The sequence below is a fragment of the Erpetoichthys calabaricus genome, chromosome 8, assembly GCF_900747795.2.
Source record: "Erpetoichthys calabaricus chromosome 8, fErpCal1.3, whole genome shotgun sequence".
NCBI lineage: Eukaryota > Metazoa > Chordata > Cladistia > Polypteriformes > Polypteridae > Erpetoichthys > Erpetoichthys calabaricus.
Genome location: NC_041401.2, coordinates 124,620,521 through 124,638,275, shown reverse-complemented (window position 1 = coordinate 124,638,275; position 17,755 = coordinate 124,620,521). Strand labels below are relative to the sequence as shown.

At 35.5% G+C, this 17,755-nt stretch overlaps 1 protein-coding gene across 5 annotated transcripts in view; it reads left to right on the top strand.

Moving 5' to 3' along the window:
- Positions 1-17,755, top strand: part of espn (espin) — a 142,295-nt gene that overhangs the window by 111,266 nt on the left and 13,274 nt on the right. For 3 of the 5 annotated variants that reach the window (XR_007935644.1, XR_007935641.1, XR_007935642.1), the window contains 3 exons: positions 197-223; positions 3,397-3,542; positions 4,784-5,101. Coding sequence is in view for 1 of the 5 variants with exons in the window: in XM_051930880.1 (XP_051786840.1) it covers positions 3,397-3,542; positions 4,784-5,101 (464 nt within the window). In the remaining 4 variants the exon portion in view is untranslated. The remainder of the gene's footprint in view (positions 1-196; positions 224-3,396; positions 3,543-4,783; positions 5,102-17,755) is intronic. The other 2 variants (XR_007935643.1, XM_051930880.1) reach the window with 1 other exon arrangement.

Sequence of the window (17,755 nt, the reverse complement as noted above, 5' to 3'; positions counted from 1 at the left end):
TGTTTCTGTGAGATGTTTTTGGGTTCCTGCAAGCCTGTCATTTTGTGTACGGTTGCCTGCCTTATACCTTTTTGTGTCTTCCTCTTCTTATCTGCATGCTTCATGCTGGGGTCTGTCTGACTACTTTATATCTGTCTGTCCATGCCACTGTTTTTCACTGTCTCCTTTTCTGGTGCCACACCTTCAACCATTCTAGATGTGATTGCACTCAGACAAATGAAAAGTAAGTACCACCATTTTACTGTTGATTTGTTCTCTGCACCTCTGATGTCATTTTCCTGCCCTTCTATGTGTGTTTGTGTGTGTGTGTGCAAACAGATTCCTCTTTGGCTTTGTTTGCTTCAGTCAGTCCTGTTGTTCTGCCTACTTTCCTCTCAGCAATGCTCCCACCTGCCTTTCTTTTGTAACTGTCCTTCCATGAATATTTCATCATTCTTTATTATAGCTGGTTCTCAAGGGCGTATCCATTCACTTACTGGCTGCCCTCAGGCCACCTGCTGGTGCCTAAAGTCTTGTCCTGACTTGACTTTTACGTGGTTCAACGGTAGTCCCATGGTCAAGCAGACTTTGCATAGATATATGTGCGCAGGAACAAAAAAAGCACAGATGAGTTCTTTATCTTTGTTGTTCTCTTGACAACATAATCTGCATTTGAAAGAGAAGACATAGCACTTAAGAAGATGAGATTTTACACTTGGCAATACACTGGTTATTTAGGAGAAAGGCTCCTGTAGTTCTAAACATGCCACTGTTTAATTAGTATTATCTATCTGGTAGACATACTTAGTGAAAATCAGTTTACATTACATTCAGTAATCCAGACATCGTGTCTGTATAGCCTAATTAAAAAGTATTTCATTGTATAGTAATGTTAAGATGACCAATGTTATTCCCTGTTTTATTTTCAAATATTTGTCAAACAAGGAACACAGTTTGATCAGCAGTCACACATCTTTGTCTTTGACACAAAACCCATAGCCTGTCAGACCAGCTGGCTTGTTTCTATCTCTTTAATTTACTTTATAAAGTTTCTTGTTTTTTTATGTCAGTCATTTCATGGGCAGCTTCAAAAATTATTTTGCATTAGGGTCACACATTTCATGGGTAATCCTTGAATTGGTGTTTGGAGTAATTGTTTCTTGACAATCTGTATTCATAGTGATTTTCTAATTAGTCTGCATTTTCTGTTTTCCATTAGGAATACATTTGGCAGTGAAGGTCAGCACTGGGCACTGTTTATAGCAGGTGACATCCTCAGGTGTTCAGAGGCGTGGTAGGCGTTTCTAGTCGCATGTCGTGATATTTTGTGAAAGAATCTTGCAGTACTTTGTGAAAAGTTTTTAAAATCAGCTGGTTCATGGTTTAAGCCCCTGAATGGTATGATTTTGTTACAGTTTACCAACTGTGCCCTGCTGCTATTCAGCTTAGTCATGTGATTCATGGGGGCGGGAGGAAGCCACAGCTTAAAGCTTTAGAGTTTTCCAGCCTCACAGTGTCACCCAGAATTATAGCTGATTCCTTTCAACGCGGGCTTCAATACATTCTTACCAGAATTTTATGCAGCAATAGGTAAAGGCACAGGCATTGGCACATACTCATTCTTGGGTGTGCCTAGCCTTTCCGTAGCAGTTTTATAAACTCAAATTTTAATGTAGCAAAGCAGCAACAAAAGATGGATAACAGCCATTCATTTTCTGAAGAAATCACTCAGCCTTTCTAACAGGTAAATATTTCAATGATATTTCTTTCAACTAATAGAATTAAAAAAATACTTTTAAATAAATAAATAAAGCTGCAAGAAGGCTATGAGATTTGTAGTCTCCTGCCGTGCTTCACCAGCAAGAACTTGATATTCTTCATGTAGTCAAGCTTTTCTTTGGATTTTTTAAGTTAATCTTTGTTGAATTACCCTGATTATATTACAAATAATATTTTCATTGTCCTATGCAGAAACACAACCATTTTATTTTAGCACTATTGCATTTATGTTCTGAACATTAAAAAGTGTTTTTTGCATATGTGTAAATCTGCTGGAATTAACTAATTAAAAAAGCAAAAATAATATTTGTATGATTGCTCTAGAAATATTTTATTGTCTGTTAAGGTGGAAAGTGTTGTTTCAGGGCATTCTCTGTGGCAATTGATCTTTGAAATATACCATTGCAAGCAGCATTTGTTGCTGATAATATGTCAGCACAGAAGTAGGTATTAGTATATCTAATTTAAATTTTTTATTTAAATAATAATAATAATAATAATGATAATTGAGGTGGGGAAAAAAGTAAAGCACGTAACAGAAAACAGTGACAGAAAACTGTTCTTATTCCATCAATTTATTTCTTTCAATTAAAAAAATATACTTACATGTGTTGCACTCATTAGGATACGAGCTGCATTTATTCAGTCTCAAGTGTATTTATTCTGTTTGTTTATTCCATTAAATAGTATACCCATCAGCTCAGTATATACAAATTTATTAAAATGCTTCCAATCTTTTCTGTGGATATTTGGATTTTTCTTTTTGCACAGTATAATTAATGCTTCATTTTTTTACTTATGTTTTTAACAATAAGTATTATTACAGTGATATTCAGCATGTTTCTGAGTTTAATTCCACCTTGAAATGTTATTTTAATTCTACACGTTAAAATATTTAATATATTTTTAAGTAGCAGCAGCAGTGTAGGTGATTTGAAAGTGTCTGCAAATGAATGTCTTAGTTTGTCATTTATTCTATTAATTAAACTGTATATACATTTCTTTGTAATTTAGTGCCGGAATACTATATTTGTTTTACTCACTTTTGATAATTACATGCACTGAAAAACCAATCTTTTAAAGGTATGCTGTACATTTGTTTTTAATAATGAATATTGATGTCAATTTCTTTTAAGCAACAGGCTGATTCTGTCTTGTAGTCGATGTATTTAACTATGTTACTTGTGTTTTACAATCTGTAATTACTGAAAAGAATAAGTACTTCTTGTAAAATGGATTGATGAATGTGACTTTAGGATTAATATCTCACCAGAGTATGTACTTGTGTGTGTGTTTGTAAGTGTGAATTTATAATTTTGCTTTCCCCCAAAATGCAATTTGTCTTACATAGTGTTACAGAAAATTCAAACAAGTGATTTTGTGTTTTACTTGTAAAAGTAATTTTAAAAATGTTTACAACTTGTTTTTAATAATTAATTACTAGACTGAATTGTGATATTTCAAAATTTATTGTATATCATGTCAGAATAAAAGTTAATCTCCACAGCTTTCCCGATTACCCTGATTTGAATGTGTGACTGTTATATCTGTCCTTGCTGTTCTTAACAAAAAATATTACATTGTTAACCAACTCTTTACTGTTTTCCTATTTTTTAATTTATTTTTGTTTCCTTTCAGGTTCAAAATCATTCAACATGATGTCCCCTACTGGTGATAATTCTGAACTGTTAGCAGAAATTAAGGCCGGAAAAAGCCTAAAGCCAACTCCTCAAAATAAAGGCTACACAACAGTTTTCTCAGGCAGTGGGCAGCCTGTGCACAGTGTGAGTCCTTCACTCTTGTATTTTTTAATTTTTAACTTTTCTATGTAAATGGTGAAGGAGTTGAAGTGTAAATCGAAATATAGCATTGTGATGACTTCATTAGTCATCTTGCATCAAATCTGTTTCTACTGTTTTCTCCTTTGCCTGATACAAAATTATTCTATCAAGTAAACTATTTTTGGGAATACTGACCAGCTTTTGGCTTATGATGGTGTGAGTAGCTTAATATTTAAGAGTAAAAATGGTTAATATCCGTAATATGCCATCAAATTCTTAAAATGTATATCAGGTGCTGTAAAATGATTGGAGTCAGATAAGTACTTGTCTTGTCATGTTCAATTATTGAAATGCATCTCTTTAATTACAATCAAAAAGGAGTAAGTAATTATTTTTGCATTGTTACTTTTTGGTAAAGTGTCTTACATTAAGAGAAAGGGTTAAGTCTGATCTTTTTTTTTGTGCCAGATGAGGGAATGGAAGGAAAATTCAATCCAAGAGAGAGTCATTTATTTTGATTCTTTTATGCATAACAGATAAAACATTTTGGACAAGGACTAAGGGCCTACAATGTCTTTTCAGATTTTACAAATGTGCCCCTGTTTTGTAACATTTCGTAATTCCCAACATAATGACTGTGAGTTATATAAGAGCTGAGTAACTGCACATCACTGCAAATGTATAATTAAGAGCAACTGAATTGTCCTAATTTATTGTATCGTAAGATTCAAAGTTTCCTTTCTAAAGAAGGATTTGTTACATAGTATTTCTAATTAATTATGTTAAGACATTTTTTTTTGCTGAAATATGTAGCAAAAGAATACTTTTAACGTTTGAGATTTTGATTCTTTTTTGACTGAAAGGCACTTCCTGAGAGAGAAACTGAGTAGTAACTGAAACGCATTTAGCTAATGAATGAGGATAGTCTGAATTCTGACAGCAAGTGACTATTTTATCTTACACACTTCTTCCACAAAAAGTTACTACTGCTATGCTAAATAGGGATGAAGGTCAATATCCTGAGAAAAAAAGTTCTGTAATAAATGTACTCAGTTTTATGTGGTGAGAATGAATGTGGGCTACTTTAGTGAGAAGCTGAGATAAGAAGTGTGAATTTTTCTGTGTGGTCTTGCTTGCTGATGTTTCCTAATATGCTGTAAATTCTCTCTATAAAACTATAGTATTTTAGATGTCACTGTTTATAATTCACCTTCAATTCTGTTTGTATGTATATTATTTTACAGGCGGAGCCACCAATATCTCCTGCTCCAGTAAGTCCAACAGTTCAGCCGTCATCCCCTAGTGCCAGCCTGCCTGCAACACCCTCTGCTCCACCTTGTGATAGCCTGCCAAGCCTGAAATCCAGCAGTGAGCAGGGTAGCTGTTCTGTGGTAAATGGCTGGGCTGAGTCAAAGATGCCCAATTCTGGTAGTCTGGCAGACGTCGAGTCTTTGGTGCCTACACATGATGAGCAGGGCCGGCCCATCCCTGAGTGGAAGAGGCAGGTCATGGTCCGCAAACTGCAGCTCAAGATACAAGAAGAGGAAGAGCAGAAACGCAAGGTATGTGGCCGTTATTTTAATTTTCCACTAATTGTATATATTACATAAAAGTTCATACTACAAAGTCACTGTCCAGGCTGCAGTTATAAAACATGGCAGTTTACTATTTACTGTACAGTTTAGTGTAATGTAGTATGGGTTCAGTCTATTCTTGTTGGAGACTTTCCTTCTTGTCATGAAACCCTTTCACCCCAGTTTTCTTGGAGCCACTTACCACCAGCTTTCTCCTTATTTAGTATGCTTTGTTGTTACTGTGATGTAATAACAACAAAATAATTATCATATTTTGAAAATTTCAAAACAGTACTTTCCTCAGTTAATGAAACATATATCCTGTGTAATAGTGTTTTTATGCTGCTTAAGATTCTTTATATATAAATTTTCCTATGCCTTCTTTCGTCTGTAAGATTGTGATTCACAGATGTGTTTCTTCAGTGGAAGCTGAATTTCTGTCAAGGTGCTTAACTTTTCTCTATGTACATATTGCTATGTCCTTTACAACATGCTGAGAGGCATACTGATACCAAGAACAAAGCACCTGTTGAATTTTGAATTCTTTCATATACAGTATATACTGTGCGTGTGTGTGTGTATATATGTATGTATATATATATATAATATTTGCATGAGTTACATTTGATGTGGACCTCTTATAAAGTAATCTGCTATGCATCATTCCAGCTATGGTCCATTAAATAGAAACTAAAACAACAAAATCCCAAGTCTGAGCCAGGATCAGTTTAGATAAGCCTGATTCTGCTTACTTCCCATTTGTCTACTGCTGCATCTGTATACTGTAACCTATTTTAATTTCATATCAAAATGCTCTCCCATGTGAAATAATTAGGCTGTATGTGGGATGTTTTTTTTCTGTCTACTCATCAGGCATTTTTTTTAAACTTTCAAACACTTTACTTTCAAGTCACCTATCATGTATTGTGAAATATGTACCTGTACATTTTGACACCAGTTCAAATTCCGTAATCTTTGTCAGCACAAGAACATCGAAAATTTTGCAAAGAAAAACCAAAATTACTTTGAATAATCCAGTTATTGCTTTTAAGATTAAGTACAAGTGATTAAAGCTGGCAAATTGATCATTTTTCTTCTTCATAAAATAATTGGCAGAACATCAGCTTTATATTAAATAAACCTGCAGCAGGTTTAAAGTTATTAAGAAATCTCATATTTCACAATTTCATCTAAATTTTCTGAAACCCAGGGTTGTTTAAACCAATATTAATTTATGTTGGTTGGTGACTAGCCTTTTGTATTAGAATTGAAATAATTCCCTTTTATTGTCTACCTCTATCATGCTGTCTTTTATATATTTAAAGAGTCTATGCTCAAATAAATTATTTTGCTAAACAGCATGCCTGAAAGGTGTTGCGTGCAAATGTATAGTTTATTCCTAAAAATATTAAATTGACTGTTCAGAATAATAAAGATTCAATCTATAATTCTTGTCATTTAACTCAGTCAATGACTAGGGTTCAAGGGAATTCAAGAACTGACCTTCTTGGTAAATGGATTTAATTAAAGATTTTTGATGTCCTTCCAAGATGCATTTTTTTTCATCTGGAATTATTGCTCATAGTTGTGTAGACTTTCTAACAATGAAACAATATCTGCTAATTGGACTTCCTTATTAATTGAAACACTATTATCCTATTGTTGTTGCTTTTTTAATTGGATGATTTACTGTTCTCATATTTCTTAATTAGACTTTTCCAGTCTCCTCTCAGTTCTTTCATCTTTAAAGAATTTACATTATCAGGTCTCAAAAACATTGAAAAATTGTGAAGCCTGGCTGAGCACTTTGATAGATCGGAAATGTTTTTCTTTGTCAATTATATGGTCAGATGGTTTATTGTATCAGTGTAAATTTAAAAGGCATGTGCCTCTTAAAATATGGCTGTTATGAGCAAAAATTTCGACAATGTTAATTTTGTTTCCCCAAAATCGGGCATCTAATCAAAATACTACAGACTTAAGCTTTAAAAGTAGCCATGATAAAGAAAAAAATCACTGACTAATTACACATCTGAGTATTCTTTCTGTGCAGAATTGATAGCAGCGAATCTCTTGCTAACAAATAGAAGAGTTTTCTTAAACTTCCCAACTAGGTTTCCTCATCCAATAGCAAAAGTGTGCAAATTAATGCCATGAAAAGTATTTAAATTGTGAATAATTACCCTAAGTTCTTGTCTATAAGCAGTGGCTTATCTAAGGAAAAAAGTTGTGAAAATGAAAAAATAGAATATCGGCTTATACATAAGTCCGGCTTATACAGTAATCCCTCCTCCATCGCGGGGGTTGCGTTCCAGAGCCACCCGCGAAATAAGAAAATCCGCGAAGTAGAAACCATATGTTTATATGGTTATTTTTATATTGTCATGCTTGGGTCACAGATTTGCGCAGAAACACAGGAGGTTGTAGAGAGACAGGAACGTTATTCAAACACTGCAAACAAACATTTGTCTCTTTTTCAAAAGTTTAAACTGTGCTCCATGACAAGACAGAGATGACAGTTCTGTCTCACAATTAAAAGAATGCAAACATATCTTCATCTTCAAAGGAGTGCGTGTCAGGAGCACAGGCTGTCAGAAACAGAGAGCAAAGCAAACAAATCAATAGGGCTGTTTGGCTTAAGTATGCGAAGCACCGCGGCACAAAGCTGTTGAAGGCGGCAGCTCACACCCCCTCCGTCAGGAGCAGGGAGAGAGAGAGAGAGAGAGACAGATAAAAACAAAGAGTGAAAAATCAATACGTGCCCTTTGAGCTTTTAAGTATATGAAGCTCCGTGCAGCATGTCGCTTCACTAAGCAGCTGCACACAGAAGGTAGCAACGTGAAGATAATCTTTCAGCATTTTTAGACGAGCGTCCGTATCGTCTAGGTGTGCGAACAGCCCCCCTGCTCACACCCCCTACGTCAGGATCAGAGAAAGTCAGCGCAAGAGACACAGAGAAAAGTAAGTTGGGTAGCTTCTCAGCTATCTGCCAATAGCGTCCCTTGTATGAAATCAACTGGGCAAACCAACTGAGGAAGCATGTACCAGAAATTAAAAGACCCATTGTCCTCAGAAATCCGCGAACCAGCAAAAAATCCGCGATATATATTTAAATATGCTTACATATAAAATCACAATTTAAATGACCGCTACGCGCGCGTGTTGACTCGGCGACGCCCAGAGCAGAAAGAACGCGCTCCGGCCGCTCCAACCGCGCCATGCGGGGAGTGAGAGAGACGCCAATATCTCACACTCTCTCCCCCCTTAAAGAAATTAAATGGGTGCGAGTGAGACCACTGACCTCCCTCCCTTCTATTAGTTATAGGTTATAGTACGTTCGGCTTATCCATGAGTCCGGCTTATCTATGATAAGATTTTATTTTAAAAATTCGTATGATTTTTGGTCTCCGGCTTATACACGAGTCCGGCTTATAGACAAGAACCTAGGATATTGTTTTTGCACTCATGAACACAATAAATATATAATTAGTCTTTCCATGATGTCAAATTTAGATACAAAATTAAGAATAAATTTCATTAAAATTTTAAATGTTACACAATTTATTATTGTATACAGTATTGTTTTTAATCAATTTAACATGAAAATATTTAGTCAATCTAATATTTTAAACATTAGAAGAAAACAATACATATTCCTTGAGTTACATACAATTTCTCTATTTTTCGTCACTTTTTTTTTTTCCATCCAAAATATCTTTTGGTGGTCTTCTATTTGTACACATCATCAAGTCTGCTATCATACTGACATCCCAAATCTCTGATAACTTTTTTCTATGTCTTTGATATCCTAATGGAATCTTTCATCCTGCTGTTTTTCACTACACCAGAGAAATATTCTAAATGCAGATCCATAAAGTATCTTTGTAAACTCATGTTACCATCTAATTCCTTAAACTTAATCAGTATTTCCAAGACCTGGAATTTTAATTTGTCTTGGTTGAGAAAAATACCATACAGAAACTGTTTTACCTACAAAAATTTACATAGAACATTACTTCCTCCTGTTGCAGCATTTGTAGTTGATATTTCACATAGAATGGGAGTGTAATATTGTGTGCCAAGTACATGTTAATAGAAGCACAAGCCTTAATAAAGTGACACAAGTAAGCATTTGGTTTGAAATACACAGAATATGCATGCATTGAATAGTATAGGTTAGCAGTCAACAGAAAATGACAAAACTGGTTAAATTTTTTTTAACCTGCGTGACAAACAGTAGGCTCTTGTGGCTTTGCAGACTATACCTACTGAAAATGTAATAATTTAATAAAGTCTTTTAAGAAAGTTGTTTTAATGCAAGCTATACTTTAGTAAAGTAGAAAAGCTATGACTTTCAAAACTGCTAGAAAAAAAGATTCACAAACAAGATATTTCTGAATGTAAGCCAAAGAATAACTAGTTTGCTAGTAACAAAGGGTCCCTTCATGGCATTCTTGGCAAGCAAATATTTCCATCTAGAAAATAAATACTTATAAGAACACAATGACCATTCAGTCGATCAAGCTTGTATGATTATCCAAGTTGCCTCTCATGTATTTTATAACTTCTCATGCTATTTCCTTCAAGTGTATTCTAACGCTCCTTGAAGGCACCAACTAATTCCAGCTGATATGTTTGATTATACAATTCACTATCTGATGCTAAAAACTATGTTCAGAAAATAAATGGATGCTGTTCTGTTAGGCAAGTGTTTCTGATGTGCATGACAATTTCAAAACATGAGAAACATGTACATTCCCCAATGTCAACATAAAGTAATGGCACTCTGGCTATAGGATCCTGCACTTGTAACTGGAGGGTTGCCAGTTTGCATTGCTGACAGTTGCAGAAGGAATGCTACTCTGCAGGGCCCTTGAGCAAGGCCCTTAATCTGCAGTTGTTCCTGGGGCGCTGTATGAATAGCTAACGCTGTGCTCTGACTCCAGAGAATAAACTGACAATGACAAATTCCTAAAGCAAGAAATTGCATGTGGCAGATAAAGTGAATTACAGTATTAGAAATACAGTAGGAAAGGTATGTCTAGTATCCACTGCTGCAGATTTACTACACATCCTTCGTGTGACATGTTTTGAAACAGCCACCAACATACAGACTTTCACACTTATATTTTTTTCTTTTCCTTGTACATAAGATGGCAGAATGCCAGTGCCCGATTCTCACAATGACCACACCCATTTTATTATTGTAGGCTACCACAGTGCAAGGCGGATTGACTTCCACATCTCCCTTGACATGAACATTGAATGTTGTTGTGTTGTGAATAGTGCTTAGAGGGGCTAAAGTTTTCTTGTTCTTGCATTTGATGACAATCATTTTGCCTTTTTGCCATGCAGATACAAATTTACCACACAAATCACTGTGGTTTGGTGTTGTAGTGATGTATACATCACTTTCACTACCTGTATCAACGTCTGATGACCAAATTGCATTGTCATCACTGCTACTTGAACCAACTAATGGTTCAGATTCAAGTTTGTTTTAAAACTGCCTTTATAGCTTCTCAATTACACACCATTGTGTTTTGGTTGAAGGCTCCTCCCCACCTAGTAATATGGTTGAGTTAACTTAGAGTTACCATAACATGGCATAACACATTGAAATACCATATATACTCGTGGCTAAATTCTCCCGCGGATCAGTCAGGACTTGATTTTACAGAATACATTTCTGGTATTTTATAATGTTGGATGCAAAAAACTCTGTTGGTACAAGGGATTATGATATACTAACACCCACCCGAGAGAGTAACCATGGAGCACACTGCCTTTTTTTTTTTCCCTATGTGGGTGCGGCAATGCGCTGTATCAGCGCGTGCTCCTAACCCCTCTCTCTCTCTCTCTCTCTCTCTCTCTCTCTCTCTCTCTCTCTCTCTCTTGTGCCTGCGTGACCACACGGTAATACCCGAACTATTCCAAAGCAACGCTTGCACTGATTTGTGTTTTTTGTATCTCACACCCTTCATACACCTTTACTGTAAGAACATCCCTTATCTACGATGGAGTGTTCAATCAGAAGAAAATATGAAGCTGTTTTAAAATTAAATGTCGTTGAAAGAAATTGGTAACTACGCTGCTGCAACAAAATTCAGGTGTCGCATTTTTTGAAAGGGCGTATAAGTCGGGGTTTGATTTTTATGATCGATTTTTTTTGGTTTCAAGACCCAACTTATACATGAGTATATACGGTAGTCATGATTTTTTGCAGCGTGATCTTGCAGTGTGGCAGCAGGATACTGCCCCAAGAGTTATTAGGGCTTAATATTGTAAAGTGGATGATTATACGCCACCCTGGGTATGACTCAGGTTTAACTGTGTTAACATAGAATTCTAAGACCAGGTCTCACTCAGGGTTAATGCCAAAGAAGTTAATATTTATAAGACGCTGTTTCCATTGTATCTTAGCAGAATAAAACAAATGTTTTTAAATAAAAGACGTGCAAATGTTAAACTACTTTTTTTTTTAATTCTTATGTATTGTTTCTTTCAGTGTTCTAGAAAATGGTCTTGTATTGAATATAGACTTAAAATGTTTAAAGAAAAAAATACAGGGTCAGACATATAAATTGGAATGATTTTAATACCACAGCAAGGTAATGTATTGGTCTAGAATAGGGATGTGAGAAATTGAGTCATACGTGTGCCAAATGGTATTGTGTGGCACTGTGTAACTTCTCCTCGGGGGAGAAAATATTCCATAAAACCTGTGGAGAAGAGTACAGCACATAGCTGGTCAGGAACAGTGTTCGCTTCTCTTGAGTGTGCTTCCTCCCAGTTCCCAGACATTTGTATGTTAGATTGATGGCAAATCTAAATTATCCCTGGAGATGATCCAACACTTGTCCAGACACATTTGGTCTTGGCAAGCATCATAATGGCCACTGTGAATAGAGTACAATGGAGAATATTTAATTCCTATAGACAGTGGAGTACATTGATGCAATCATTGTGGCCGTGTATCACTTGATCAGCTAGTTCCCCCATGGTGGTGTTCTCCTAAAAATCTGAAAAAGGCACAAGGGTAATCTTGCAACTGTCCTGCTATAAAAGTTGCATTTCTACAGTTATTTTGCCCCAATAATATGGGCTGACCACCTAGCTCAACAGCAACATGTTCAGCTCCTGCCAAACTCACAAATTTTGTTCATATCAACCATGCTTTTGAAACAGTCTTGCTGTGGTACAGAAGAAGTCACCATGATATAATAACCTTTTAAAAAGGGTGAATTCCAGGTGCATCCCTCTAGTGGCAATTTAACAGACATGCAAACCCAATTATTTGCGTATGTTGTAATGGTGAGGCCCCATGCTGGTTTTCATGCAAATTGGACAAGTGCTTCTAGGTGCGTTTTTTTTGGTCCAAGTGTAAAAATCAATGCTAAACAAAACAAATATTGAGTGTTCTACACCATCTCTGGTTACCATTACATTTAGAATGTTCCTACAGCAAGAAAGATTTGAAGTTAACATTTACACAGAAGCTCCCCAAAATTTTCAAAATGGTATTTTTAGAATACAGACCTGTTCATGTGTTCTTAACTAGATATACAAATCCAACCTGCTGTTTATTGTCTTGTCTTACTTTTTTGGCCACGTTTACATGCTGAGAACATCGTTCACCAGCCTTCAAACTAAGTGGTAAAGTGCCTTGTGAAAGATGATGCATTTTGAGTTTTATAGTACAAATTCAAATGTGGCTACACATAAATGCTGTTAGTCATGGTTAATTTGGCAATTGGTGCCAGTACTGTAATACCGCATGTCTGATACTAAGGTTTAGTCTTAGCTACAGAGATATACAGTAGCAGATAAATGATGAAATGGTACAAACTCCCTTCCTTACTGTCACTTTGTTTAAAGAAACAGTGTGATGACTGTCTTTGAAAAAGAACATTGTATACATTCATCCTTCCCAAGTTTGGTTTGAACTTGGTGATTGTATACTGCAGATTTAAATTTTCACACAGTGGTACAATAGCTTGCTGTCTGTATTTTCTTGAAATACCACCAGTACTCATTGTTTCAATATCTACTCACAAGTATTTTTTTTTTTCATCTATTAATATTTTGTGTAATTTTCAGTGTATGAAATTTTGAAATTTGGTTGCTACTTTGTTTGTTTTTGTGTCCAAAGGTTGCCGGGACCAATTATGAAATGTTGTGACTCATTTTGATTCCTGTACTGTATGTAAAACTCAGTCTAGGAACACCTGAATAAAGCTTTGGGGATAATGTAATCACTAAATGATTTCTTCCAATATTTTAATGTAGATATTAATCTAGTATTTGAAGCCTTGATAGCACTTTAGTTTAGGTACTGCAAAAATGCATCTATTACTCATTTACTCATGGTCTTCATAAACTTATAAAACCTGAGCAGATGGGTTATTCATCTCTGTGTAGTGTGACATATTGACATGTTATAATTACTTGTTAATATGAAGGATTCACAGGACTTGTACTAAACGTGTAATATCAAGAGAAATGTGTTTCAGTTACACCACTTCAGACCACTCCAAAGTGAAGTTTTGTTAGCAGGTCACATTGCAAAATAAAATTATATATATATATATATATATATATATATATATATATATATATACAGTATATATAATTACATAAGTATATATAATTACATAAGTATATATAATTACATACGTGTGAATGTGTGTGTGTCTGTCCGGCCTGGAAGTGAAAGGTAAGGGCTCTGCCTCCAAGGAAACAGAAAACTTGCTTAGCCACTAATAACACAAGCAAGGCCAGCACATCGGCAAAACAAAACCGCAGAAGAAAGACAAAGTCGCTTAGCTGGTAATATCGGCAAAACTGTAACCCTTTTACTTTTCATCCTGCTGCTGATACACAAGGGATGCAAGCACGTTGGCAAAACAAAACCTCCTAGGAGAGAGATGCCCAGAGTAGCTCCTTTCAATTACATGACATCTGTACATTTCAATTTTTTGTTCTGACTGTTTCAATATTTTCTAGAACCCTGGGCTTTTTACAGCAAGGGCTTACACAGATATGTGTGTGTGTGTGTATATATATATATATATATATATATATATATATATATATATATATATATATATATACAAATATATATATATATATATATATATATATATATATATATATATATATATATATACAAATATAATATAACTGATGCATTGTGTTATGGAAACCCAAAGAAGCTTTTCTTAAGGTCTTTTTACTAACAGTAAATGAGTAATAGATGAATTTTTGCAGTACCTAAACTAAAATGCTCTCAAAGCCTCATCGTTCTGGACACAGTTGAGATGTATGGATTCAGTTTATATTATGCAGCTCTTGATTTTTACACAAAATGGAGTCAAGGGCGTACTAAATATGGAACTGCATTCTGTATTGAAGCATAGCATATAAGCAAATATCAAAGTAGTTGTCTGAAATTGGCATTGTGCATGTCATAAAACCAGTGTGAAGGGAAAAATAAAACTAGGAAAAATATAAAAAGTAGTTTGTACTGCAGTAATTTTCATGTTCATAAGTACACAAACTTTCATCCTTTTTAATACAGTTAATGCACAAAAAAACCTTCTTTCTAGGGGAAAAAGCCATCCATTTCATTCTGGCTCCTGGTATTAATGGAAAGGCTATATAAGATCAAATAGCCCTTATTACTTTAAGTAATCTAGTGATGATCTCTGAAATGAATCTGCTATTTTTTCAGAAAGGCTTCTGCATTCTAAATCCTATGTACCATAGCTTTTATATCAGGCATTGACACACAAGCTTTACTCTGTCCTTTTAACCTATTAGAGCTGTCATTTTTTGGTTACATTCAGGGTTTTTACATTTTACTTAATAACGTTGCAATCTGCAATAAATGAAGAAAGGCTTGTTTTAACAAGTGCAGTGTGTCATATAACAACTACAGTGATATGATTTTCAAAATTACATGAACTACAAAAATATTAAATGAAGCAAATGTTTCCATAAAAATAAACTACTAAAAACAAGAAGAGTTACAAGCAAATTGTTGTTAAAATAGTAAGAAATATACACCATTTAATAAAACTTTACTAGAAACTAATAACATAAAAGTATATTAGACATACATTTAGAAGAGATGTTTAAAGATACAAAGGGGAAGAAAGAAAAACACTAAGATCTGAAAACACATTAAATGTACAAAGGAGGAATGCCCGTAAATTTACATTCTGTCTACAGATCTTCTGAAAACATTCAGGACTAAAGATGGAAGGGTTGATACAGAACATGCAAGAAGCTTCTTTTTTGTGTGTTGATATATTGTCTTGTGCCATCCTTCCCAAAGCTTTATCCACTACTGTGTGAGTCCTTACTTTAGTACTCAGTGAAATGTAGTTTTCTTAAATGCCATTAAGAGTAAAAAATTTGATTTGGAGAGATTTTTAATTATTACAGCATATTAGAGGGATATGCAATTTAATTTTTAACTAAATAGAAGAAAGACATAAAAGTAATATTTTTCTTAGTAAAGGATAGTAGAACGTCCAATAAAAAAGATGAAAAGAACAAAGTGAGAATAATTGTTTCATACATTTTCTCTGAAAATACAGTATGAGAGCCTTTTAAGACTGTCTGTGAATAACAAAACTTCTGAATTGTTCTAGAAAGATTACATTAACTGTCTCTATTTAGGGAATTTCTTTTCTTCATTCATAACTTCTGCCTAATATTCCCACTGTTCCTTTAGCAGTCCTATTCTTACTTCTAGGAATGCTGCTAAATGTTACATTCTGCATTATTATTTTGTGTACTGTTGAAAGTAATTATTCTTCTTTGTAGCGATCATGACTGTGTGTTTATGTAATAACATAAGTTGTCAAATGTTGTGTCTTTGTTTATCTATTGGATCTCTGTAACAGTGTCTTCTGTTTTTGTACTTTCCTGCTGCAAACAAATTTCCCTCTGGGATAGTAAAGTCTACCTAACCTAACCTAACCTAACCCTATTCTCTAACCTCAGAATCTTTAAGATTTGTATTATTGAACCGTTGGATAAATTTGAGTAGCAGTAGCAACTCCTGAGGGAGCATTTTTCTTCTTCTTTTGTCATCCCTATTATAGTTTTCAGGCTGTGGTTATTACCAGCCAGAAGGATGGTGTTACTCCCATGCACACAATGCTATCCTGGGACCATTTGGAGAGCTCATGACAGAGGATGACCTCCTCCGCATAGAGCGTCAGATTGAAAACCTACAGGTTATGCACAAAGTCCAGAGGGTAGAAAAAGAGCTTGATCAACTGGAGCAAGAACTACAGCAGCTGTTGCCCCTTTCCAATGCCCTTACACATGAGCACTTCACTGTGAATCCCAAACAGGTGCAAGGACAAGCTGAAGACCTACCTGCCTGGTGCAGCAAAATCTCCACACTGTTGAAAAGTATGGCAATTCTTTTGGCTACTTTGGGGGGGAAGGAGATAGATTTGCTAGATATGGTACCAGCAGGCCATCAAGGTAGCCTTCAGAATGCAAGCTCAGGTCCATCAAAACCCCTGTCATCCAATACATCTGTGAATATTGGAAGATCTCAGTCTTTTTCTACTCGAGAAGAAATAGAACAAGAAATCAGGCAGTGTGGTGTGTCAGTTAAGAACCTCAAAGCCAACTATGAGCTGCAGACTGTTTCAAAGGCTGTGGACAGCAAGCCTAGTCGAGTTTATAAACGCAAAAGATCCCTTCCTGTGGGGAGTGAGTCAAGCAGCTACATATCAGAGCCAATCTTGGAAGAAGAATACATTTATGACAATAATGATCACTGGTCAAAAGAAACACTTCAGACAGATTCACCACTAGTCAATGAACCTGTTATTAAACCGTCTTATGCTCCACTAACATATCTGGGTTCAGAACATGAAGATGAGGCTGATCTAGATGAGCAAAAACAGGATTTAGATATGGATCGTTTGCCCCAGGATATGACACTAAATCCTGAATATCTCACACGAAGCCTGGAGGTCCAAACTGACCTGAGTTGTGTACAAGAATATGTAGATATGAGAAAGGAGAGGATTGTCTTCCTCTTCCTTGAACATTGGAGAAAGTGGACCTTCACAGAGTCTTTCAGGAAGAAACAGGCTAGAAGGCGGAAGAGCATTTCTGATGCAGTAGGGAAAAGTTTAGAAGATCAGCAGCAATTCTTTCCCAGTGGAGGAGGGGGCGAAGACATCAACCCAAGTGAAGATGACCGGTTAATCTACTTTATGAAGCAAAGACAAGTAGTTGGCAAGCTCATTGGCCACTGGAGAACAATCATTTCTCAGGTTCCAACACGGCAAATAAGACGCCTTAGCAGATCACAAATGATTTTCTGGCCACAGCACTTTCTACCGCATATCAATGGTGCACCAGTTGATTATGAGAACTTAACTCTTGACCTATTTATGCTTGGCTACTTCCAGCTACTAGAAATGAGCATGTCCCGCTCAGAACGTAAATTTCGACACCTCCTTTGTTATGAAATGTTTGACAGGCTTGGCAGTCAAAGTTGGGAGGTTATCCGAAATTTCCACAAAGAGGTTATGGAGGAGCTGGAGTCTGGAATACGTGACTGGTCAGATGGTTTTGAAGATATTAAGTTGCATTTCTTTGGAG